This window comes from Psammomys obesus, unplaced genomic scaffold (assembly GCF_907164565.1).
Source record: "Psammomys obesus unplaced genomic scaffold, mPsaObe1.curated_primary_1811, whole genome shotgun sequence".
NCBI lineage: Eukaryota > Metazoa > Chordata > Mammalia > Rodentia > Muridae > Psammomys > Psammomys obesus.
Window position 1 is genome coordinate 5720643 of NW_026596034.1, and position 25970 is coordinate 5746612.

At 50.1% G+C, this 25970-nt stretch overlaps 2 protein-coding genes across 7 annotated transcripts in view; one reads left to right on the forward strand and one right to left on the reverse strand.

Annotated features, from left to right (window-relative positions):
• Sall1 (spalt like transcription factor 1) overlaps window positions 1-5278 on the reverse strand; it is a 16788-nt gene extending 11510 nt beyond the window's left edge. Inside the window, exons 1-2 of one of the 2 annotated variants that reach the window (XM_055620920.1) lie at window positions 5166-5278; window positions 3505-3597 (exon numbers count right to left, since the gene is read on the reverse strand). In XM_055620920.1, coding sequence (XP_055476895.1) covers window positions 3505-3580 — 76 coding nt within the window. In that variant the 5' untranslated portion in view covers window positions 3581-3597; window positions 5166-5278. Of the gene's footprint in view, window positions 1-3504; window positions 3598-4664; window positions 4681-5165 lie in introns of those variants that run through there. The other variant, XM_055620921.1, reaches the window with a different exon arrangement.
• Window positions 1511-25970, forward strand: part of LOC129686814 (translation initiation factor IF-2-like) — a 60569-nt gene continuing 36109 nt past the window's right edge. For 2 of the 5 annotated variants that reach the window (XM_055620923.1, XM_055620922.1), the window contains exon 1: window positions 1511-2928. In XM_055620923.1, coding sequence (XP_055476898.1) covers window positions 2182-2928 — 747 coding nt within the window. In that variant the 5' untranslated portion in view covers window positions 1511-2181. Of the gene's footprint in view, window positions 2929-4012; window positions 4534-6289; window positions 6427-7111; window positions 7185-25970 lie in introns of those variants that run through there. The other 3 variants (XR_008721703.1, XR_008721705.1, XR_008721704.1) reach the window with 3 other exon arrangements.

Consider the following 25970-nt stretch of genomic DNA (forward strand, 5'->3'; position numbering starts at 1 on the left):
TTTTTTTTTTTTTTTTTTTTTTTTTAAAGCAATTCATTGTAGTTCTCTCTAACCTTTTGGGTCCAGAAATCAATGTGTGGCCATTAAGCTACTTACAATGAGTAAATGACTTTGGTAAATAATAGAATTTTTTTTTTTTATTAATATGAGTAAGAGGAGTTTTCAGGATATTTCTTAGGAGGATCAAATTTTTATCTTCAACTCCCGGTGTTTTAATTTTCTTCCAATATCATTATTTCCTTTAAAAAGTGGAGCAACAAGACACCTAAACGAATGGAGTCAGAATGGGGCCTCTAAATAGCTTCAAAAATCTCGAAACCATCACTAAACGGAGTGGAAAACAAAACAAAAACAATAATCCCAACACATACACACACACACACACACACACAACCCTGGAAATCCAAACCCACAGAAAAGTAAGCACATATTAAATCATTAGATTCACATATTCCCTTTTTTAAGAATTCTCTATCTTGGTAAATAATATTTCCAAGGCCAGTCAATCTTTCAACGAGTAACTGGAGACTTGTTGAATATCTTTTAAAAGATGAATCCTACTTACCAAAATCTTGGTTTCATAAGAAACAGAAAAAACCTTATAGGAATACCCAAGTAGAATAAACCATCAAGGTTCTAAGACCAACTAAACAATCTTGTTTTTTTTTTTTTTTTTTTTTTTTTAACTTCAAACGAAACTGCTGGAACGGCTGCTTAGCATTGCATTTCTTTCTTCGTAAAGCTCAAACACAACACATACTACATAAACGTGAACCAGGGCACATAACAGCAGGAGTGGCTGCTTCAGGGCCACTGGGGCTGGGTCTCAAAAGTTTTTTAGGTTTTGCTCTTTGTGGAAGTCAGACAGTTTGGGGGACAGACATCATGGAAGAAGGGCATAAGCCAGCATTACTTTGGTAATGTCTGATATTTCATTTGCCGCAGTAAGACCCCCTTGAGATAGAAGAAAGAGTAAGGCTGGCATTGAGTGAGTAGGGGATTTCCTTCCAAAGTAAAAATACCACAGGTTCAGCAGACGCTTCTGAGGTGCAGGGAAATGGACGGAGATTGCAGGAGTCCTTGCAGAAAAGTTGACTTTTTAAAGCAAACTTGAGCTGTGTCATGAACTTTCATTTCTATACACTACCTCACTACCATTCCCAAATGAAGAGAACAGGGGTATGCCAGGCCCTCCTGACCGTCAGCTGGTGTGTGTGTGTGTGTGTGTGTTGGGGGGAGGGGGGCTGCTGGTTTAGGAGTGCTATCCTGTAACCCTATTACAGAATCTACCCTCTAGGCGACTTCTGCCAAACTTATTGATCAACCATGTAAAAACAGTCATAACCTAAAACTATTACTACTTCAGAAGAGGAGGGAGTGAGGAGGGGTGTTTCTTAGGGTGCTGAGCATAATCATTGCTTTGTGGACAATGAACTAGCTTTTAGGAAGAAAAAAAAAAAGGAGAAATTAAGTAAAAAAGAAGAAAGAGAAAGAAAGGAAACTTGATTCAGTTCCTTAATTAACTTACCTCAAAGCTCAAATAAACTAAAAAAAAAATTGTACTAATAAATAATAATAGCACGAGGCAGTGAACTCCTTTAATGCTATCGCTTTATGAGAAGCCTTAACTATTAAAAATTCCAGATCCAGACTCAAAGCAGAGAACTAGCAAGCATTATTTCTTCCGAAGCCTGAGGTGGTGGTAGTTGCTTTTTAATTTTTTTTCTTGCGTGGAAAATACACTCAGTACAAATTTACAAAATTAAAAAACAAAAACAAAAACAAAAACAAAAAAACCCTTTCTCTTTCCTGGTTATCCCCCTCCCCCGCTCGCTGGCAAATTGTTAACTAACAGTATTCCAGTGCAAAGGGCAGAAACTTTAGGAAAAGATGGGTGTGGGGGCGGCAGGAGGCCTAAGAATCTAGCTGAGAAGCCCCACAAAAAATAGTCCGAGTGGTCCCTGCGGCCTTGGTTAATTTCATCTGGTTTTACCCTCAAACCGGTTTTTTTTTTTTTTTTTTTCGGGTGGGGGTGTGTGAAGCCGGGTGATTTCAAGGGATCTTTCCGGAGAACTGAGAGACTCACACTGGCAAAGCTTCGGGGCTTCAAAAGGTGCTGGACAAACAGTTGTCTTAATAGGTCTCAGGTCGCCTGAAAAAAGGTCCAGGTATCTCCACGCCATGACAACCCTCTCCCAACAGCGGGGAGGAAGCGGGCGCGGGTCCCGCCTGGTCGGGGCTCTGCCCGCGCGCCCTGCCCGCAGAGCCGCGGAGAGTCAGGCCTCTGGGGAAGGAGGCTGCGCTGCGGGCTCCGGCAAAGCCGAGTGGGTCGAGGCGCGAGTCTCAGGCCACGCTCCCGAGCCCCGCCGGGGTGCAGCTCCCGCCTCCACGCCCCGTAACGCCTCCCGGGACGGAGGACCCCGAGGGGCAGCGGTGGTCGCCAAGCCAGTGCCGGGTGACCCGGGACCCGAGCGGAGCCGCAGGCCCGGGAGCTCGGGTCCAGCAGGGGTCGGAGGGGCTCCCCCCTCGGTCGCCCCGCTTCCCCGCTCGCGCCTCTTCTACTCCAAGGCCACGGTTCCCGCACACAAACTTTCCCCCGACCTGTCCACTTGGTTCGGTAGCCCGCCTGCTTCGCGCGCCCGCGTCAGGGGGTCTGGCTGGCCAACCCCCCCAGGCCGGAGAGAGTGTCCGGTGGAAGGATGGGGCTCCGTACCCCGCGGGAAGCACACACCCAAGCCCGCATCTGAGGGATCGCGGGTGCAGGCGCTGGGAGAAGCGAGGTGGGATAAACTTGGGAAGCCGGACCGCGCGATGCTTCCCGGTCCCTACGCCAGTCTGCAGAGCGACCCGCAGCACGCCCCGGCAGCCACTCCAGGACGCCGCTCCTCCGACCCAGTCCCCGCTTCCCCCAGCCGGGGACCTCCGAAGGTACCACATTTCTCCCGCTCGCCAAGTGGGGAGCAGCGAGTGGGGAGGGGCGCGGAGGGCTCCCCGCGCGCTCGGCCGGCACGAAGTAAACTTCCCTAACGCCGGCCGCAGGGCTGCGCGGCGAGGCCCAGGCGACAGAGGCCCAGCCAGGGGACCCGGGCGCCGCGCGGGTAGCGCGAGGGGGCTCGCGTGGGCAGCCATGGGCGGCCTCTGGCCTCGCGATCGCCCCCCGGGGAGGCCGGGCCGCGGCCGCGGCTCCTCGGACCGGCGGGGCGGAGGGGGGGGAGCGGGTCGGTGGACCCCGCTCCGCCCAGTAGAGGACACGGAACTCCGGGAAGCTCCAGCCGGGATGGGCTGGCTCTCCCGGGGCAGGAGGAAGCCCGCCCGGCAAATTGAAATCGAGGAAGCACGAAATATTAAAAAAATGAAATAAATAAAAACAAAAATCAGACGCGCCGAGCGCAGAAGGCGAGAGCGGCGGCGGTGGGCGCGGGACCCGCCGCGTGTGCGTGGGTCCGAGTGTGCGTGTGAGTGCGCGTGTCTGTGTGTGTCCGCAGCGCGGGCCGGAGTACTCACCATCTCGCCGGGGGAGCGAGGCCACTTCGGGGTCGGATTGGAAATGTTGAGGCTTCGCTTGCTTCCTCCGCGACATGCTGGCTCAAACATCAGCTGGGGCAGAATAAAAAATTACTAAAAAAAAATCTTCTCAAAATTACGGAAATCGAGCGGCGGCGGCGGCGGCGGCTCCCCCCGCCCGCCGGCCCGCCCGCCCCCTCCCCGGCTCCCCGGCCCCGGGCACAGCGCGCATGTGTCCTGCTATAATTATGATTATCAATAATGCATTGCGATTAATCATAGAGAGGCTCTTTGAAAGGCGATTGGCACCGGGCCAGCGCTATTCAAACCCGCTCGCCTTAATCAATTAGTTCGTGATTTGCTGCAGACCCCTGTCTCTCCTCGCGCTGGCCCAATAAGCCGGCCGCTGGGCTGGCTCTGCGCGCCGCACCGCCCGGCTCCGGGTTAACCCTCTTGGCGACCGCCCGGGACTCCGCGGCTCGGCCCGCCGGGGGCCTACCTCCTCGCCACTGCGCGCCCGGCGCCCCGGCCGGCGCCCCCCGCTCGCTCCCCTCCCCCCACCCCGCCCTCCATCCCGGGCTGGGCCGACCCGAATTAGCATGCCCGCCCCGGAGCCCGGCGGAGCGGGGCGGCGTGGGGGTGGGGCCGGCGGCGGGGGCGAGCGCCGAACTTCCCAACTCCCGCGCTGCTGCGCGCTCGCCCGCGGGGGGCGGGGAGGGAGGGAGTCCCGTGGCGGGATTTGGGGGTGTTGGGGGGGTTGGTGGCGGCAGTGGCGGAGGGCGTCCCGTTTTGTGAGTTGTTCCTTCGTTTCCTTAAGGGCTACCAGAAAGCAGCCCACCCCCACCCTCATAAAAAAAAAAAAAAATAAGCGAGTGTGGGGACGAGCCAGCCCCACGCCGGTCCGCCTCCCGCCCGCCGCCTGGCCTCCCTCCCGCCTGCCCGCCGCCTGGCTCGGAGATCCTGCGCCCAGAGTTCTCCGTTCCCAGGATCCCGGGCTCGCGGGGGTGCGGAGAAGAGGACCCAGGAAAGGTTTGGGAACCTGACGGGTTTGGGGCCCGGGAGGCGGGGGAGGGGCGGTTTCCTCGCCACCCCATCCTCTCCCTGCCTGGGAGCCGCGGTCCCCCCAGCCTCTTGCTGGCTCCTCAGCTCCCTTTCTCTACCTCGGACATTCCCCGGGACAATTAGGGCTGAAGTTTTCGGGAGAAGCGCCCCGAGCCCGTGGGATAAGGGGGCGGCCCGGCTCCGCCCAGGACCCCTCCCGGACCTCCCCCCGGCCGCCCCGGTTGGCTGCAGGGCGCGTCACTCCGCGGGGAGGCGGCGGCCACCGTGGCGCCGCCAGGCCCCGGGCGGGTGTAGAGCGGGGACCCGCCTGGGCTCCGAGTTCAGCTTCTGCGGGGAGGAGGGAAGGGGTGGGGAGGGGAGGGGCGCCGCTGCCCCGGAGCCGGGCGGCGCGCCCCCGTCCTGGGAGGTGCGGCTGCAGCGGGACCCTAGCTCTCCTCGCCCTAGGGGTGGAGGCCGCCCGAAGGGAGCGAGCGGGAAGGGGGTCCTGTCCGCCGAGCCCCGGCTACGCCGCCGCTCGCCCTCACTCCTCCGACGCTTGCCACGCGCGGCGCTCAAACTTTTCGCTCCGTCTCCCGGGGCTGGGAGACAGCCTCCCTTACCCGCGCGCGGGACCCAGGAATCCCGGCCCTGCACTCCCTCTTCCGGGCTTAGGCGCCTGCGACCCTGAGGCTTGGTCCTCAGCTCAGCCCAGATCTCCTCCCGCCTCGGGGTTTCCGCTCGCGGAGGTTCCCGAAGCCCTGCGCCCGAAGGACTAAACTAACTAAACTTGGGCTGAGTGATGGGGCTGGCGGCGGGGGAGGGGTACAGATACACAATCCTTGCCCTATCTCGCGATCGGGATAGCAGAGGGCTCATAAGGACGCCCCAATTCCGGAGCGCCTCCGAGTCTGGATCGTGACACGGCCGGCTCGCGCGAAGTGGCCAGCGTCCTTCGTAGCACAGCCTCGGGACTCGGAACCCATGTCGCACGTTCCTAAATGGCCTTTTAAATTTTCCTCTCCCCTTCTTTTTCTTTTCCCCTTCGTCTTTTGTGCGCTAGCTGACCGTATCTTTTCTGTCTGCGGACTTTATTCTCTTTTGGCATAACTTCGCCCTTCTCTCATTCTCCCTGTTCACCCTTCCTACGTTCTCTTAGGTTTTTTTTTTTTTTCTTCTTTTTGCCCCTGCTCTCCCACCCATCGCGCAGCAACTTGGGCTGCCGCACCTCGCTCTTCCCTTCTCCCCAGGTTCTGTTGGGCACCGTAGATTTTGATAAAAAGACAAACGAAGCTATCAGTGGGTCTGATGTTGAAGAATGAAGATAATAATGTTTCCATAGGTGGTGTTTCAAATGCCATTATTTCTCACTGAATATTTAAAGAGATCCCTAGGCAAAGATGGATTTGCGCGCTCCCGGGGTGCGAGCCGCTCGCTTTGCCCAAACCCCCGGGAACGCGATCAAACCTGAGCACTTTTAAATCTAGCCCTTGCCCCCGACTCCGCATTTCGGTGCGCTTGAAAACACACGAACGCGCGGCGCCCCGACCCTCCCAGGCGCGCCTGCACCTTTCTTCCCGAATCTGCCCGGGTTTAGAACCGCCCTAAACAGTCTCTTAACATTCTTGGCTTTTTGAAAGTCCCAGCCTCAGGGCAATCCAGTGGCCAGAAACCCGGTGGAGCTGTGGCGGGCCCACAAACCCTGGTAGGGGTGTGCTCCGCGGGAAACTCCGGAGAGAAGCCTCACGCGTGCTCACTGTTGGCTCTATGTGTGATTAAGGGTGGAGGGGGATCTCCCCCCAAACACAACAAACGAACGAAAATGCAAAAACTGCTTTGCGCGGTTTAATTAAAAACGGGCGAGCAGAGACGAATTAATTGGAGGTATCTAAACTTTGATAACTTTTTTCGTTCTTTTCAGTCCCCGACGACGTAGAGGCGGGCGCCCGGCTGTGCAAGCGGCATCCCCCGCTAATTTCTTGTTTGTTTTCTTTCCCTTTGGCCGGGGAGAGATGAGAGGAGGTGGAGGAGGGGGATGGGAGGAAGGGGACGGTTGGAATGGCCGGGAGAGGAGAATTGGTCTTTATTGTTGGTGGCGACACATCAATTACAGGCCATTGTCTCGCGCCCAAGTTCCGCGGTTCGCCGGTGCGGTCGCCGAAGTGTCAGCAAGCTGGCGAGGCACCGCGTGCCGCAGAGCGAAGACGTAATTGAATCAATGAAAATGGACACAGACTGGGGGATTAATTTTTATTTTTGAACGGACCGAGAAAGCGAAGGCCAGTGAGGTGCCACGGCTGAGGTCCCTCCGCACGCTCCGCACACCTCCAGGCCAGAGCGCTCCTGGGGGTCGAGCCCTTCCAGCTGCGGCTGGGGGCTGCCGCTGGGACACGCCGAGGATAGGTTGTAGATTGCAGGTTCCTCGGGAGAGCCTGGTACATAGAGACAGATTCCCGTTAGGGAATGGGGTGGCCCAAAGGAAGGTGACAGCTTCAGGGGTCGCGACCTCTCGGACCAAGACGAAACGCACCCTGGAGAGGCGCTTAGCAGTTGTGCAAACTGCCTTTGGGGGGTGGACGGGAGGGGTGTCTCTGTTCCCTCCACTGGATCGCCTCGGTTTCCTGAGGTCTAGCTTGTCCTCGGTGAGTTGGCTGGCCCAAAGGCCGTGGCCTAGGGCCGCGGCCACAGCTAAATTCCCAGGGAAGGGCTTCTTTGTTCGAGCTCCAATTTTAGGAAGGGGTGATGGCTTGAAGGCCTTCCATGAGGCCTGGTTCTTCTGCCCATAAAGTTTCCTAATTATGGTCCAGTCTGACCCCGGTGTGGGGTAGAGCTTAAGTCTTGTGTGGACCCCCGACTCCCTTTCGGGCTCCATTGGTTCAGTTGATTATCCTACTCCAGAGGTGGAGGTGGTCCCTAAGCGCTCTGGCTAAGCTCCAGCTTCCGAAATTTACAGTCCCAGGCCTCAGGCCGGGGCTATGAGGGCAGTAGAGGAGGTTTCGTTTTCCTGCGCCGAGCAAAGAGCGGCAAAAAGGCGGCCGCGGCGCCCCGGGGGCGGGGAGCAGGCACATCGATGGTATCAACATTATTGATGGGGAAACGTTCTGGGCAGGAGCCGGGAGATCAGGTTCCCAGTCCCTCCCCTCCCCGGAGATGGGTGGGACCAAGTGGGTGGTGTGGCGTGCTTGGTGTGTGTGTGTGTGTGTGTGTGTGTGTGTGTGTGTGTGTGTGTATGGGGCGCCTGGGTGCATCACCATTAACCACCTGGGGTTTAGCCAAGTGGGTGGTGTGCTTGGTCTTGGTGTGTGCGGTGCTTGTGCGTGTGTGTGTGTGTGTGTGTGTGTGTGTGTGTGTGTGTTTGGGGATGGGAAGCCTGGCTGCACCACCATTAACCACCTGGGGTTTATTTGTGCTTTCTTGTCCGTTCGACTTCCGGGTGGGGGTGGGAGGAAGTCGTGAAGTGAAGGAAGGTTGAGGCGGCTTCTTCTCCTACCCATAGGGTTAGGGCTCTTTTCTGGACCTGAGGCTTGCGGTGCTGGTGGTGATGACGTAAAACAAAAGACAAATCTGAAAAGCATTCCTTAGGTTCGGCCTTCTTTTTTTTCCAGCCTGGGAGTTTCATAGACTCTCCTTAAGCGAACTGCTGTCCGTTCAAATCCTAATCCCCTCTCGGATCGTAGTGCAGCTTCGAACCCGAGGCCTTGGAGAGTGACCTGTGCGCTCTGCTCAGCAGCTTACTCCCGGCGAAGCAGTGGTGGGAGCAGATGGAGGGGTGTGTGGGAGGGGAGGGTACCGCTGCCCACCTGCAGGAACATTCTCTAGCCCCGGGCCCCTGCAGTCCGAAGACAGGGTGCCCCAGGTTCTGGTTCTAGAGGGAAATTCAGCGGCGCGCAGCGGAGGCAGGGTTCCGCTCCCCGCGCACGGCGAACCTTGCTCTCCTTGCGGAGCTGTTCCCACGCCGGCGTTTAGAACCGGGATGGGCAGGGGACCACAAATGCTCCTGCCTCCAGGTTGCGCCTAACTTCCCTGCGCTCCGCACGCAACAGTGCCTCGCTAAGGGGTGTCTGGGTATAAAATTCCTCCCAGGGGAAATGTCCCGAGGCAGAGAAAGTGAAAAAGACTAATCGAATTTATAAAAAGAAAACCTTTGCTTCCTTATGATTAAATCCTTTTGCGGTTTTCTGAGCGAGAAAGGAAAAAAAAAATTGCCACCAAGCAATGGCGTGTAGCTAATTCTTGGAATGAGTAACTAGGATGTTGAGAAAGCCCGGCAGGGTGCAGATTCCCTTGAAGCCCAAGAAGTAGGTCCCGAGGAGGAGCCCGCGAGGAGGATTGGTTCTCATTAAGTGCCTTCAGTTGAGACTGAGAGTAAGGTTTCTAGGTCCCCGCTCTGGTGTGGTGTGCAAGTGTTTGGAGGTGATCAGGAGTCCTCCACGAAGCATTAAAGGCTATCGTCTCCAACTGTGGGGACCCTAATGGGAACAAGCAAACCTCCTCCTCCTCCAACAACAATAACACAATCTCTCTCCCTTCAATTACACTGTCACTTTTTTCACCAGCAAAACTTCCCATTTCTAAACAACAGGTTAACCTTTTTTTTTTTTTCCCCAGAGATGTTGGCTTTATTAAAAGGCTATGCGCCTTGAAAATTTGCCCGATGAGTGGCTTTTCCCCCACTAATTTTTGTGCGCGTGTGTGGGGGGAGGGAGACCCTTTTGGTTTCATTTTGATAGAAAAAAATAGAAATGGCAAGCCCCTGTCCTGTCAGCAAGGCCTGCTCACCACTCACAGGGCTGGTGATTTAGAAGTCCCATACAATTCAGCTGAGCCCTGGCTTTCACAGAGGTTTCCCTGGGTTCCTCCCTACTTCTAAGGGAAGGTTTTCCTCCTGAGCTGAGGGAAAGGTGTCTTGTTTCTGGATACAAGCTTGACTCAGAGCCACAGCTTTACCTCTCCTTCATTTTTGATCAGCGTGGCAGCCTTTCCTCCTCAAACCTGCACCGTTAATTATTGCACTGTAACATCTCTCTCCAACCGCAGCGACAATACGATTCCCCTCAACCTGACGTTCAGTTTAACGTGCAGCTGGGAAATTGAGACGCTTATATTTCCCAGCTCCAAACCTGTATCTCCTTGCTTTCTCTCAGGATAGAATTCTGAAATCACCCAAGCTCCCAAGGCAATGTTAAGATGGAGCTTCTGTCTTTTCTCCCCCCTCATCATGATCTCTGTCTTTAATTTTTTCCTAACTTTCCTAGACTCTTTGGCATATCTCATATTAAAGTACAACCTCAAAGAAGACCTCCCCTGAACATAACTTAGTCTGTCTAACCTCTAGATCTGCAGAGATTTGCATAGGTCTGGCTCCAGCTTTTGCTTTGGCTGTGCTACATCCTCAGAACCGAACACCAGGGAATGATTTCTTCCGAACCCAAAGTGCATGATTTGATGTGGGCTGAATGAAGTCTGTGTTCCCAGGTTTTCTTTCTTTCTTTCTTTCTTTCTTTCTTTCTTTCTTTCTTTCTCTCTCTCTCTCTCTCTCTCTCTCTCTCTCTCTCTTTCCACCTTGGGCCTCACAACACCTTCAGTCTGGCAAAAGCATACTGAGGAAATCAACACTCAGGATCTCAGCTCTCTTCCCAATCTTTCTTTGGCTCATCTCAGATATTTGCAAGGCAGCCTGGTTGCACGTGTGCCATTTCAAGTTGAGTGTCAGAGCTATATATTTGGGCTTCACATTTTGGATGTGTCATTTAACAGTGACCAGGGAAAGTAGCCCTGGGCTTAGTTTGTGTTCATGTATTAGCCAACCTGGTTTAAATTAATATCACGAGCCTCTGCCCCCTGCTTTGTTAAGTACACAGTAGAGATGCGGTATAATGCTGGCCAGTGTCTAGCAAGGAGCCAGGTTTGCCTCCTATAAGCAAATCTGCCTCCATGAATTCCTTCATTTGCTAAATGGAGATAATAATAGTCCTTATTCCATAGGTTTCTGGGGTGCCAAAGGAGATAATATGTATGAAGATTTTAGGACGATGGCTGGCATGTAATTACAGTGCAAATGTTAGCTATTATTGTCATTGACCTCACAGGTTTGCTGTGGGGACCAAATAATGGAAAGTGGTCAAAATATTCCCACTTCATCTGTCCATTCATTCATTTATCCGTTCACTTCATAGAGAGAAGATTTGGGTGGGCATGGGGCATGCCAGTGGCATGTATTCATTTCCTTACTTGTCGTAAAAGATCGAAAGGATTGTTATGTGGGGTATGTTTTTGCAGGGCTCAGTGTTAAGAGTGGATGGAACAAACAGTACAGTATGCTTAATTTAGGAAGTTTCCCCCAGACTAATGAAATCTAACACTAGAGTAGGCTGCCCATGAGCTAAGTTGACTTACCCATGTGGGTTCTGGGGCCAGGGGCAGGTGTTCTTCTGGAAGGTTTGTGAGCACTGTGGACAAAGGGGTGGCCAGCTGCCCGAGTGCCAGGCTATGCTTTCTGAGTCTCTTTATTTAGCATTGTTGTATGGAGTCCCCTGAATTGTGTAAAACAGAGCAGAACAGAACAATAAGATGTGCCGTGTTTTCTTGGGCCCTAGATGCTATTAACCAGTTAGAGTGTCCTAGGCCTTGCTCTTCTGCTGCCGCCGCCTTCTCCTCCTCCTCCTCTTCCTCCTTCTTCCTCTCTTTGCCAAATTCTGAAAATGCACCTTGGCCATAGAACATCCTTCCGGTGACCCTTCTTGCCCTTGGAGGAGCTAACTTTTGGTTTAGACTCAGACGCTCCAGTGGCTGCTGCTCCTTCTGTTATTAGGATTATAGCCATGTCGTGGCTCGGTGTAATTGTACACCTACAGGCAGAATGCAAAGTGCCCTTGTGAACTCCCTCCCTGTGCAGTGAGATTAAAATGCTTTTTATGGCTGGAATCTGGAGAAGGAATCCAGTGTGTGCAGCCATACCTGCTAGCAGAGAGTCGCTGGTGGTGCGGCAGGTGTGCATGCTGCATGGGCTCCCAGCTCTCCTAAGGGCAGCCTGGCAGCAAGTGCCCTTTAAGAAGCTCCCAGATGTCAGCAAGTGGAAGGCAAGCCTTAACGCCCCCCCGGCCCCTGTGATGGAGAAACAGATAACATTAAATCTGTCACCTGATGTCCTTCTACTCAAAAATGGTGGCTGGGGGCCACAGGGCCTTTTATTTAGGGGCTCTCCTGAGCTTGGCAGTATGTAAATCATATGTGAATGCCCTTCTGGTTCCCATGGCCACAGTTGGGGAGTTAAACATGATCTAGCATTTCTGGTGATTTGTGGGAACATTGCAATGGTCAGAGAGCACAGACACCTCACTTTGCGTACTGTAGGCCACCAGGTCTCTGTCGCTGGGTCCATCTGGATTGCTGACCTGCCTGGGAAAGCGCTCCCGTGCTGGTGGATGGCCCTCTAAATATCTTCATTACTGTGAGGGGTGGAGGGATTTTCTGAAGCCAAAACTTTTTGCAAGTTAAGAAAATACAATCAAGCCTCCAGTGGCCCCTCACCTGCTCACCCATTCATCCCTTTACTCATAAATCCACGGAGGAGGCATGGACTGAGCATCGTAACATGACAGTGGTGAGTTTTAAGCATGCAAGACATACTAGTGACCAGGACAGAAAGGTATTCTGCTCAGTAAAAACAGAATCCATAACTAAAAGCATTTAGTGTAATTTCATTTATATTAGATTCTAGAAAATTCCAGCTGATTCATGTAAATGATGAATGGCTTAATTTCACGGTAAAGTGACAGGGCAGGAGGAGGGGTGTTAAAGGGAATGAGGAAACTTTTGGAACTGTTAGAAATGCTGGTGAACTGTAGCAATAGCCAGCAGTGACCTACCTATTCCAGAACTGATACTGCTGTTCGCTTTAAGAGGCTGCTTGGCAGTGCACATTAATTGTGTAAATAAAATGGAAACTGTAGAGAGCTGTGTGATGTCTCAGATAAACTAGCTAAAGAGCCTGCATCAAGCCTGACAAACTGAGTTCAACCCCCACAACTCACGTGAAGGCAAAAGGAGAGAGCCGACTCTACGGTGTCTTGTATTCCTTGCACACCTCATAGCGCGCAGACTTTCCCTGTGCAAGCACACACACAGGAATATCAATATAATTGAAATGTCTCATTCAACAATTATAGGAAATGGCTATGGTATGTTAAGGATCTCGGGGGGCTGTATTTAAGCATTTGAAAACATTGCAGGTTGTTTGGGGCTTGATCATGCTTGGCTTGGGGACAGCACAGTCAGGATGGAAGTGAGGTTGGGTTGCACCAAGCTACCTGTCCTGGTTCTGGAGGGAGCATGAAGTTTTGCTCAGGTGTACTTTTCTGGGGGGCAGTGATGCTTCCCACTAGTCCACCCGGAAAAAAGAGACTTCTGAGTGTCAGGAGCTCATCTAGCCTGACAACTAGACTTCCTACAGGAGAGATAGAAGGACACAGCTTCCCAAGGCGGTTGGGTCCAGGGAGCGCTCAGTCTTTGGCTGGACATACTCAGAGTCCCAGACTGGCATGTGGCTCATTGGCCACATGGCTGTGTTGGCATGCAATTGCCAGTTGTGGTGCAGGGCCATCGTTGGTGGAAGACCAGTAGGTTTCTTTTTCTCCCACAACCTGTCATGGACTGAAATTTATGCAAACATAATGAAATGTATTAGCATAAAAATGAAACAGAAAACAGTCACACTAAATATAAGCTTACATTCTCTTGTGTTATCTGCCTCTTATCAGAACCCAGTGTGTATCATGGACCCTGATGGACTGTGAGAAGCACCTTGGAGCAGAGAAGAGGGGTTGACAGTGGGACTTTTCTCTGTACACATCCTTGCTTCTATGAGGAAGCAAATCCTGGGACACTTTCATTAGAATTATCAGCCAAAGCCACAAACTGCATTTTTTTTCATAAGTCGGGTGAGCCAGCTCAAAGCTGTCAGTCTGGGCTTGGGTGGTAGCTGAGTTGGTCAGCCCAACAGCTCTCCTTTGCCCTTGCCACTGGGGATAGCTTTCCCTCACTGCCCAGGCAAGGGGCTAGGCCAATTCCACAGAGCCCAGTTTAAACAGGGAGTACGCAAATTCTACAGAAGGCACAGGGAATCAGGATTTGTTTGTCCAGAGTTGGCCCCCAGAATAGCTCCTGAAGGTCCAGAATAAGCTCATGATTGCTTCTAGAAGCAAATCCCATCCTAGCCCTATAAGAACAGCATCAGCTCCGTGATGTTTTTTTGAAGTTTTTATGCAGGTCTTGGCTGATCAAGCCTGGCTTGGGAGCATCTTTTAGTGGTGTCATAGCTGCAGGGGAAGCTGGGATTGTGGATGCATGGTATTTTTAGCTTCAGTTGTAGGAAGCATCTGAGGTGAGTAGAGTAGGCAGTTCCCTGAGCTAGATGAATCAGAAGGAGGTTAGACACCGTGTGGGCTCTTTCAGCCCCTTGTTTCATCAGGGCATTTCAGAGTGCCCTGAGAGTAGTTGAGCACCTTCTCAGAATGCATGCTTACTGTCAAAAGGGGCCACACCCTTGCTCCATCCCCTGCCTGTCAATGGGCTGTAACTGTCACACTCCTCAGTTCTGCCAGCTTCGTTTAGGAATCTCAGAGCCCTCAGAAGATCCTTGGAAGGTCCCCAGGAAAAGGGGAATGAGAAAGTGGCTACCCTTCATTGTTCGCCTTCCAGGATCCAGATATGGTTCCGATGAGGTTAGCTCATTGCATCTTCAGAGCCCTTTGGAGTATTTCCGCAGTTTCTAGGTCAAACGTGGGAGTGGAGTTGTATGGCCATTTCTTTGGGGTCTCTGAGCTATTGGAGGTGCTTGCTGCCTACAACTGTGTGTCATTTTTATCAGAAAACAATACTAAATTCAGTCATGGTGGCACACACAGGTCCTGTCCTGCAGTCTACAGGCTGAAACAGGGGCTGAAGACAATAATAGAATTGAATATAGACCAACCAGGGCTGTACCGTGACACCCTGCCTTAAACTCTACACTTCTCGCAACAAAACAATAGCAACCTTAAAACTAAGTGAAGCTAATTGGCAACCCTCAGAATGTTTGAGCCCTCCCGTAAGGAATGATTTGGGGGTGGGGCTCTTGGAACTCATAGCAAAGGTGTGATCTGGACTTTTTCCATGTTGGGAACATCTAACTGAGCGTACAGATTTGCTAGGCTAAGAGCTATGGCTGCTTTGTGGTTTCTCTGTGTGGTCTGTAAATGCCTTTGATTTCGACCTGATGAAACGGTGGAGAGCTTAGAGTAAAGCTAAGTCGGCCCCAGTGAATTAAACTGTCTTTGAACCTCTGATTCCCGATGGGTGGATGGCTGGTGCCAGCTGTCAGTCTGTGTGACCCCAGCCCCCACTGGGCTCCCAGGAGTTAGGACAAGCAGAACGTTCCTGTTCTGATATGTGTTGAAATGTGTTGAAAGAGCCAGGATTTGGGAAGAGGAAGTCTGCCTTAAAACCTCCATTAGAAGAAGGATTTTACCTGAGTGTTTTCAACTGGTAGAAGAACTTCACTGTAGTCCACCGTGTGGACTGAAGCACTTCATCTGTGCACTTACCTGCCCAGCAAGGGTGAGGCCAACAGGCTGTTACCCCAGGGGCAGGCCATTGGGGGTTGAAAGAATTGAATATAGAGGAAAGATGGCTCGTATATTTGTGTACAACGTGACAATTTATATTCGGAATATCCTTAAAGGCCTAGTTAAATGTTTGGTCCTCAAAGTGGGGTTACTGGGAGTCATGGAACCTTTAAGAAGTGGGGCCTAGGGGGAAATGTGCAGGCCACTAGTGTGTGGTCTTAAAGGGACCCAACCCAACTCTCTCTCTCTCTCTCTCTCTCTCCTCTTTTTAATTCTTTCTGGCTATGAGGTGAGCAGTTTGCTTTGCGCATGCCCTGACTATGCCACCTCACAGGCCAATGAGCAGGGGCCTGGAGAGATGGCTCCAGAGTAGCTGGCTAAGTGTAGCTGCTGCTCTTGCAGAGAAGGACCTGAGTTCATTTCTCACTACACACATTGGGCAGCTTACACCTTGGTAGCCTGTGGCTCCATGGAATCCAACCTCTTCTAGTCTCCCAAAGCCACCCTTCTCCCTCCTTCTCCCCCGTCTCTCTTTCACACATGCACACACATACACGTGCGTGCGCGCACACACACACAGACACACACAGACACACACATACACACACACACACACACAAATACATCTTTTTTTTAAGAAGCCCGAATAAACTTTTTCTCTAGCTAGTTTATTATCTCAGGTGTTCACTGTGGTGAACGGGGGAGCTGACAAATGGGTGGTGCCAAATGCTGATGGATGCTGCTTATTAGATGTTGCTGATTACAACATACGCTGCCATCACAGGGAAGACCACAGACTTTAATGTCTCAGATAATCGAGGGACGTCATTAGGGTGAAGATTGTGAGTTAGAAGGTCAAAGGTGGGGCCCGAAATTCCAAATTTCCAAGTAGCTCCTCAGTGGGCCTGCAGGTCCTGGACCACTCTTTGTTTAGTGTTAATCCCACAGAAGTGGGAAGTGCACTTGGCAAGGGAGACTAGGTAGGGTAACAAGGCCGTCACTTTAGGTTGCTTTAGCCGGTGACCTTCCTGGAGGAGGATGTGGCCCATGGTCTACCTCATCCTTTATGAACTATTTCTATGGACAAGAGCAATAGCCTCTCTTCTCCCCCCAGGAAACCCTGAGGGCAGTCTGGCCATGGTCTCTTATGTTTTCTATATTTGGTGAGAATGATGCATCTGGTGGCCTCTTACTCTGAGTCACCGGCCCACGGAATGACACTTGCTTGGGATGATATGTGGGACACCTAGGACAGGCATAGCAGGCTCTGTGTGCTCCAGGTGATTGCTCTGATGATGATGTTAGGAGGCTCTCCAACATCCAGTGACTTTGGACAGTAATGGCATAGGCTCTGGGGTGTTTAGGGCCTCAATGTGCCAATTCTTTTAGTCAGTTTTCCTTGCTCTGACAAAATACCAGACTGAAACAACTTAAAAGAGGAAGGCTTGATTTCGGTTCCAGGTTTCAGAGGTTTTAGGCCACGGTGATGGGGAACCAGAGTGGGAGGAAACGCCTGGGTTAGCAGGCTTCCTACTTAATTCCATCTGCTCCCCAGATGGTGCCACTGACATTCAGGGCAGGTCGACTCCCCTTAGTTAGCGTCTCCTGTGAAACGCTCTCCTAGCTGCTCCCAGAAGTGTACTTTACTGGTCTCTCAATCCATTCAAGCTGTCAACCAAGATTAAACATTTCCACTGGCCATATTCCTGCCTCCATACTTTGCTTTGGCTGTGGTTTTCAACCAAGGGTAACTTCAAGCCCAGGGTCAGTTTATAACATCTGGATTTGCTTGTTTGTTTGTTTGCTTGCTTTCCTGTCACAATTGGTGTGTGCTGGTGGTACTTAAAAGGTCTGCGGCAAGGGCAGGCGCTGAAGCCCTTCAGAGCACAGGACATCCTCCCGCAGCAAAATGCTTAGGCGGCCCGGCGTTTAGTATGCCGGCATAAGAGCCTTTGCAGCCTGAGTGGTTCACCCTGCAGGAAATGCTTTCTGTTTCTGCCTTGAAGTCCTCTGCAGGTTCTCTGAGCTGACTTGGAAAGGAAAGTTTTTTCCTAATTTGATTCTTTTTAGTCTAAATGCAAGGCTATGGAGGGGCTTTCTTTTCCCCTCACGCTGCCTAGCTGCCTTCCAGAGGACGTTGTGAATACGCCACTCCTCATTCTCCTCATGCGGTGTTTGTCAGGTGACGAGGAAAGGACTTTGGTTGTATATTTGTGCTGATTTAGAATTGGACATTACTAGTTTAGCCCTGTTCACCTTTTCTGACTGAGATCACTAAGGATGTCTATCCAGAATGATGGACACTACTTAGACCCACACCGGCTGCAACATCCAGACCAATTACTTTATTTTATCTAACACAGGAGGAAGGAGGTTTGTTTTTTTTTTTTTTAAAAAAAAAAAAAAAAAAAAAAAAACCAAACCAAAACAAAACAAAAAACAGTACTTTAAGCAATTAGTTTGGTAGAATACTACCCCTCCCCCCCAAACAAAAACAAAACAAAACCAAAAAAACTTCAAGGAAGAATTGACAAGGTGTGGCTTTCTTTAAATAATTTCATTTGGACTATATCTCAGTCAAAGCACACGGGCCTCAAAACACCTTCTCTGACTTTCCTGGATCCACCACAGCCTCCAAAGGAGCCTTCTGTCATACGCTGCATACAGGCACACAATGGATCAGTTCTCAGAGGGGGCCCTGCATGTGGCTTCCCGAAATGGTTTCTTTGCTGCAGGCCTGTTCAGGAGATGTTTATCAGCGAGGGGTGGACAGGTCTGCAATGGACAGGCCCCATTCTGTCTCCAGTGGCCTTTTATTGCTAGTGATAGGTGCCATCAGTGTCTTGTCTGAGAAATGGCCATGCTGCAGGCATCTCTGTCGGAGCATCTTATTGATCTGTGCTCCGCCTCCCTTCCAGAAGACAAGAGTAGTAAAGTCAGAGAGAGCCTGCTGCTCGAGCAGCCATGGCACTGTGAGCTGCAGCTGCTCTCTGAGGTGAATGCAAGTGTCATCGTAGCTACAGCTGCCCCATCCAGAGTCACAGAGCCAACCTCCAGGACAGAGCCTAGCCTAGATGGAACAGTGACCATTTAGGAAGATGAATGCTGCTTCTGAATTTTTCCCCATTGAAGCTGTATGGCTGAGATTCATTTTCCCACCGTTGACCCATTGGACCTTCATAAAACAGGGTTGAAAGCAATTAATCTGGGACAGAACACCCTTAGAATCTCATTCATAAGTAATCTTCTTTGGCCCCCAGCACTGGTACATAAGTAGAGATTTATAAGCTCAAACCTGCAGGCCAAACTGCCCTGTGTACCCAGCACCGTGTACCCAGCTCGGGCTTTGCACATGAGATTAAATGGTTATGATCAGTATATTGCCATGAGCAACAGGGGACATTTTTATGGCGTTTACATAAGACTTTATATTGTAGAATAGACAGGATCTGCCACCAGCCCCAACCAGGGCATAAAATGTTTCTTATAAATAAAAACACAAAGGTCTTTGGCAGAAAGTTGTATTGTGTGGCTGTTATAGCTGCAGAGAAAGGTCTGTAGGGAGTAGGCTAGGCTAGACTGGAGTTAGACTCAGAATGTGCAAGGGTATGCCAGAGGTTGGGGAGGTAGTGTTGCTGAGTTATAGCTGCGTAGCCAAAGGTCTGGCAAGTGTCTGGGGACTGATGTGGCCCACTTACCTTTGAGCTACATGACCTTGGATTACTCAAGTTCTGTTTGCATCAATTTATTGATGAAAATAATAGTACCTGCCTTCATATAGTTGGGTTTTTTTTTTCTTTCCTCTTGGGTGGTGCACCGGGTTCATATCTAGGCTTTCATGCATGCTAAGCTAGCATCCCACCGCTGAGTGTCAACCTTAGTCCCACATAAGTTTCCTCTCAGGCTTCAGTGAACTAAAGTGTATAAAATGTTTAGCTCATTCCCGCAGCACGTAATAGCTTAGTAACTGTGAGGAAGGAGAAGGAGCGGATGGTGGCGATGATGTTGGTGGTGATGGTAACAGTAACAATGGTAGTGAGGATGATAGAAATGGTGATGGTGGCAGTGGTCAGCCGGTGTCTGAAATGATGATAGAACTGCTATCTAAAATGTATCAAATTATGAAATGAAGCCAGGTGTCTTACTCCTTATCCTCTTACCTCTATCAGGTAAGAGGCGGTCTCAGCCAGTCACGCCCAAGCATGTCTGGTAACAAAGAGGCCCAGCCAAGCAATTATCACTATGCTTCTGAGATGGTTGATTGTCCTGAAGAGCTGGTCTTTGAACCTCTGCCCTTATTCTTTCTGACTTTGTTGTAATACCATTGACTGAGTGTCTTGAGACTGTAAACGCGTTTTTACTATGAAGACTAGCAAGCCCTGGTTTGCTATGCCAAACTTTGATAAGCCAAGGAAATGGTTTGTTTTGCCAGCATCTTCATTCAGTATTACGGTTTGTTTGATGTTGGTTTTGGAAGGTCCATGTCCCCATATTGTTGTGTTCATCCAACATTGCCAATTTACAGTGAGTACAGCAAATGGGAGACCCAAAGCAGCCGACATCTAAGTGCAGAATTTATTATTTAAATAGCCAGGATTCAGAGAACAAAAAACCCATGTTTGACTCCAGTCATCCTTCTCAGAACCTTGGGAGCCTGAAACCCTCTCAAGAGTTCATTTCTACTGAGCCTGATCTAGTGCCAAGCATTCAGGGGCATGCTTTACAAAAGTGACCACAGTAAAGCCTGGCAACAGGCTGCAAAGAATGCCCTATATCTGTCAGAATACTTGGATATAAGCGGCTGAAGCTGCCTCACTGCCACAAGAAGAGGAGGTTTATTGGAAGGGTGCTGGAGGTGGGGGATCTGTCTAGATCTGTCAGATGGATGGAAGACAAGTCTCTGAAGGGGATGAGGATATGAGGAGCCCAGAGAGCCAGGTGGGAAGTAGTTTCTCTCCTGGATCTCATCTTAGACCTCTGCTCCAAAGCTCTGTTCCTCTGCTGCCCTGACTAACTTGTATGTGTGACTACAGTCAGACTTCTAGCCGCCTCCACACTGCCTTCAAGCAAAACAGGTGGAGTGTGCATCAAGACCTGGCCTCTGGCTGGGAAGGAGGTCTGCTCTGGTTTTCATCCCTAGGATCGGGCAGGCTGTCCATCACCATGATTGTATACCCTTGGGGAGTCTCCAGGAGGAATTTTGGAGGTGGGAGAGACTAAGATGGTCCAAATGGATAAACACAATAGCATGCATGTTCTTCTTGTACAGATTAATAAACAGATGCTCAGAAGGGCTGGTACATTGCCCAATTTCATACAGGAAACAAGTGGCAGAGCTGGGCTTGCATTCAGGATTCTTATATCTGACTACTAATCAAGGCTCTGTCTTTGATTAGAGAACGTGCTGGGTGGAGCGGGCCAGCTGGCAGTACTGCAATAGTCTAGGAATTAAAGGATGGATGGAAATTTAGTGCCTAAAGTACCTGGGTTTTTTTAAATCCAGGGTAATAGGTATGATGGGGGGTCGGGGGGAGCAGAATGCTGCCCAGGTAGGTTTTCTTGTCATTGCCAGGAGGAATTCTGGTCATCAGGGTTCCTGCATGTTTGTCATGTTCCACTGGGGGAAGCCAGAGTATATTTTGTTTCACTCTAAAGCTTGTGAAGAAACTTTCTCAGATGCTGCCCACAAATGCCTCCTTGAGTCTCATTGGCTAGGAGTGGGACATGTGATCACTCTTCAAACACCTGCTAGATGCAATTAAACTCAGATTTTCCACTGGTGCTTAAACAAAACTCCAAACTGCATGGCCTATAAAGGTGATGGAGGGGAGAGGGAGGAGCTGCTGCGGCTCAGGGCGCATAGCTCATCTTTTTCTGAGCACTAGCTCTATTCTGTCCCCCTGTGCACTGCTTTCTTCTACTTGTATTTCTCCAGCTCCCAAAGGGAAAGGGGCCACCCAGAACAGTTCGTGCCTTGCTAAGAGGTATTGGCTGCATCTTTCATTCTGATTTCCTGGATTCCTGAAATGCCTCTGCTGTTCCACATGGTCCAGGTCCCACCCAGAAGCCACACTCAGCTTACAGGTGACTCTCTGGATGGTTCCATGGAGCAACTCCCTACAAGGAGTCCTAGGACACAGTTCCATAGACCCACCAGCATCTGGTGCTGTGGAGGGGGCAGCTGTGGTAGGAGCAGGGAGGGAGATTTCCCTGGTCATTTGTGGACTTGGTTTCACTGTTGTTTCTAGGGATCCTGGAAGTCTGCAGGCTTACCTCTTACTCCAGAGGATTCTCTGAGAAAGGTATAGGGCCTTTCAGAATGGTTACAAAGTGGTGCAAATGGATATCACATCATATCCACCGACAGAAAGGCTACAGAAGGACATAGATGGGTATGCAAGCCAGAACCTTGCCAGGTCTAGAAGGACTTCTACTGTCCTACTGTGCTTTGTGGCAGCTTCAGCTGCCTCTGCACGAACTCCCCGAGGTCAGGGCTGTGTATGAATCCACTCTGAGCTCTGGACTGCAATTCTCCTGGCCTGGCATGAGTGGAGGTGAGTGAAGGGATATCCAAAGGCTTTTGCGTCAGGACAGAAAGAAAAGTGCTCAAGAGTGGTGCATGCTTGGATTTTGAGAGGTGGGCTCTGTTGACCTTGTAAACTGGAAAACAAACAAACAAACAAACAAACAAACAAACCATCAGTTGTGTGCACCTGCTTAACCACAAGGGCTAGTCAGAAAGGCTGAGGTGGAGGTCTGCTCCATTTGCATGGGCTCTGGATTCTTAGTGCTCCTGTGTCTGGCTGGGACCTCACAGCTGAAAGTGCTCTCTAGAATGCTGTCCTATCCTGGAGAGTAAACGAGAATGTCCCAAGATGCCAACATGTCAGGGCATGTTGGCTTTCTAGAACTCCATGCATTGCAGTTAGTCTCATTCCATGTAGTAACCGGAGGATCAGGAGGGAGAGATAGGCCTGTCACCACAGACAGGAACTCCGAACACTGCAACCCAGGTAGGAGTTGCACCTACATGGAGTTACCACCCCATGCCAAAGTGTAACAGTGCTTTTGAGGGTTCTGTAAGTCATATACGGTCAAGGTGAGACCATCAACTAAAGGGTCTCTTCTGACCCAGCGAGAGGGTTTTGTTTGCTTGTTTGTTTGGTTTTCTTTTTCCAGTTTATTGTTAATTTTCACTCGCATTTTAAAAAATTTACAAGAAAGTCACAAGATTTCCTACCAGGCCAGTTGCAGCATCAGAGAGTGACACTCTAGAGAAGGCTCCTACATTGGTAGCTGGGAGCCTTTAGTCTTTTTTGTTTACTTTCATTTTTATTCATGTGTTCTTAATGTATGTGTCTGCGTATGTGAGGATGGTGTCTGCTGAGACCCAAGCTGGAGTTCCAGGTGGTTGTGAGCTGCCCAACATGGGAGCTGAGAACCGAACATGGTTTTCTGGTAGAATAGCAAGCAATTTTAACTACTGAGCTATCTCTCCCACCAGATTAACAAGTTTGCTTTGTTATGGGAAACTCTTTTTATTTTACTTTATTTACATTGGTGTTCTGCCTCTATGTATGTCTGTGTAAGGATGTCAGATCCTCTTGAATTGGAATTACAGACAGCTGTGAACTGCCACATGGGCGCTGGGATTTGAACCTGGGTCCTTTGGAAATGCAGCCAGTGCTCTTGACCGCTGAGCCATCCCCCATTATGCGCCATTCTTAAACAATTTATTTTCTGAACCAAGCTTGTAGACCAGGGTTAGAGTACTGTCCACCATGTACAGGGCCTTTGGCTTGATCCCCAGCAATACAATAAGTAAGTGAATTAACAGCTCATCAGTTTAGGCTCCCATCTGTGCAGGAGGAGGAGAATGTCAGAAATCACTTGTTTTCAAGGTTTCAAGTCCAACCCATCAACCCAGAAACACCTCATCTCAAAAACTAATCTTTGTCCATCAGGACACAGTACACATGGACATATGTACTGCTAAACAAGAGCTCAAAGAAAAATAAATAAATAAAATGACCCATGATAAAGGTGCTGTGTTTTTAATGCAGTGATTCACAAAGTGGGGCTCAGGGCTCAGCATCACCTGAGAACTTGCTAGAAATGAATGCTTCCAGACTCTGCTACACTAGTAGCATTTCTGGGAGCTTCACCAAGTCTTCTAGGTGAGCTGAATACTTGCTAAAATCTAAGAGTGGGATTCTTGAGTCACTTAATCTAATTTAATAACAATAATAATAACATGGAAGTTTAGGTATGGCATAGAGGAGGAGGCTACCCTGGAAACCCCTCACAGGTTGCTCCTAGTCTTCTTCTAGTTCACTTCCTGTTGGCTCCGCTTTGTCATCTTAGCTGGATTAACTCGTTTGCAGCTCTCTCCAGACTCTCTGGATTGCTGCCCCCCTGCCTGGACAGCTGGCGTGGCTGACTGGCCCACCACTGGGGAGTGTTTCAGAGGCTTCTTCAGGGAGCCTACCCTATCCAAACTGCTCTCTTCTAAATCTAACTCCCCTGAGTGCAAATGAAAACTGTCTTCTGTTCCACATCAACTATAAAGAACAGCCCCTGTAAGAACTACAAAGAATGGCGGACCTCCGCAAATACTAGTAGAGAAAACAAAAGCAGAGCGATTCTCCATCAGAGGGACCAGCATATGCTGGGCCAGACCATGAGGTGAATTTTCAGTACATAAAGCTTTGCCCTACTCTGCACCTGGCATGGTCTCTCCTTCATCCAGGAATGCTTGCCATAGTAATGAAAGAACAAAGACAGGATCCCTGCTGTAGGTGCTTCTTGGCTCTACTGCTTTCCTTAGATAATACTTTCCATTTGTTTGGGTACCTAATTTGAGTGTCACTTAGGATAGGATTCAGGAGAATGCCAAGAATGCTGTTTTTCATTACAAAGGATTCTTTTCCCTCCTAACCTATGAGCCACAGCTTCCAGACTCTGCCTTGAGTAGAAAGAGCAATGTCTTGGAAGTCTGCAGAGCACAGAAACAAATCTAAAAGGAGCCTTGGGTATAAGGAGGGTTTGGAGTGGTTCGTATAACGGTTTGCATTAGTGTGCGACTCATTGGACCTTGTGGAATAGATGTATGGCTTGGGTTCCATCCTGCAAGCATCCTTGGCCTCTTCTTTCTCATAGCCTCATTGTTGGAGTCATTCCTGGGCAGGTGGTGGCTTTTGGTTGTCCTCACGGCACTCCTTGCCATTCTTCCAAAAGCTAAGGGACACAGGTTGGCCTGAAGAGCACCTAGACTACCCACCTTGCTGTTTGCTGAATGGCGTTATGACGGAGCTTCACAGCTGAAACCATTAAAGGCTATTCTCCTCTTAATTCGCCGTGGTGGCTCTCGCTCCTGCCTCAGAGAAACCTCTGATTCTCACTTGTGAGATGCTCGGCTGAGCCTGTCATACCCTAAAAGGTGATTTCAGTTCTCTGATGCCAAAGAACTCTTTTCTGCTAGTCAAAACACAGCTGCAGAGGCCCGTGTGATTTGCTAATGGGCACCCCAACTCGGGAGTATGTCTGTCTATACCTGGAAAATAGATGTAATTAGGATAACAGATATCATAAGGATATGCTAATGCAGCAGGTAAAAAAAAAAAAAAAAGAAGAAAGAAAAAAAAAAAAAGAAATGGGCTGGAAAGGCTACAGACTCATGATGCCAAATCCCACCAGGCCAGCTGTGCAGCTTAACCAGAGGACGGTGCCATCCCTGGAAGCCTTTTCTGTAACCAGTTCTAGAGTCCTCTCTGCATCCATTTCATCCCCTCTGCTGGGTGCCTCATACACATAAATTACATTAAAGTTGTTTTTGGGGGTGGGGGACTGCTGGAGAGATGGCTCAGAGGTTAAGAGCACTGGCTGTTCTTCCAAAGGTCCTGAGTTCAATTCCCAGCACCCACCTGGTGGCTCATAACTATCTATCATGAGATCTGGTGCCTGCTTCTGGCCTACAGGCACACCTGCAGGCAGAATACTGTATTAATAATAAATCAAAAATGTAAAAGGTCTTTTGGAGATTTTATTTTTATCTTATGTGTGTGAGCGTTTGCGTGAATGTGCTTATTCTTGTGCGCCACATGTATTCAGTGGTCCCTGAAGATGAAAGAGGCCATTCCATTTCCTGGCACTGGAGCTACAGATGGATATGAGCCGCCATGTGGGTGCTGGGAATTGAAACCCCAACTTCTGAAACACCAGCCAGTGTTCTTTTGTTGTTTGTTTGTTTGTTGTTTTTCAAGACAGGTTTTTTGTCCCAAGACAGGGTTTTCTGTGCAGCCTTGGCTATCCTGGACTTGCTTTGTAGACCAGGCCGCCTGCTGAGATGAGATTAAAGGCGTGAGTCACCGTGTCCAGAGCAGCCAGTGTTCTTAACTGCTGCGCCATCTCTCCACTCCCACATTTTGTTTTTCATATCAATTTAGATACCCTCAGTTTTCTGAAGATAGGATTTCAGCAGCTCCAAGTTTGACGACATTGCAGGGATGCAGCATTTAGAGTCACGCTGAGGGCAAGAGAGCCAAGAAAAGAGGGCCGTGTCAATGCTTTGTCTTTAATAAAAACCCTGCCCCCAGCGTGACAGTTATGACTGGAGATGATCTGGAACATTCCGCAGATCCAGCACCGCCACAGGAAGAGGGCAGGGAACTTGTCAGAAGGGGTGGTCAGTCTCCCTTGCTCCCTTTCCCTGCTTTGTGCACTTGGAGAAGGGACTCATCTTTCTGTGCCTTGGGACTCTCAACCTAAAATGGACTCAGTCCTTATTACCTCACTGAAAGGGCCTGGAATGGCGGAAGCTCAGAT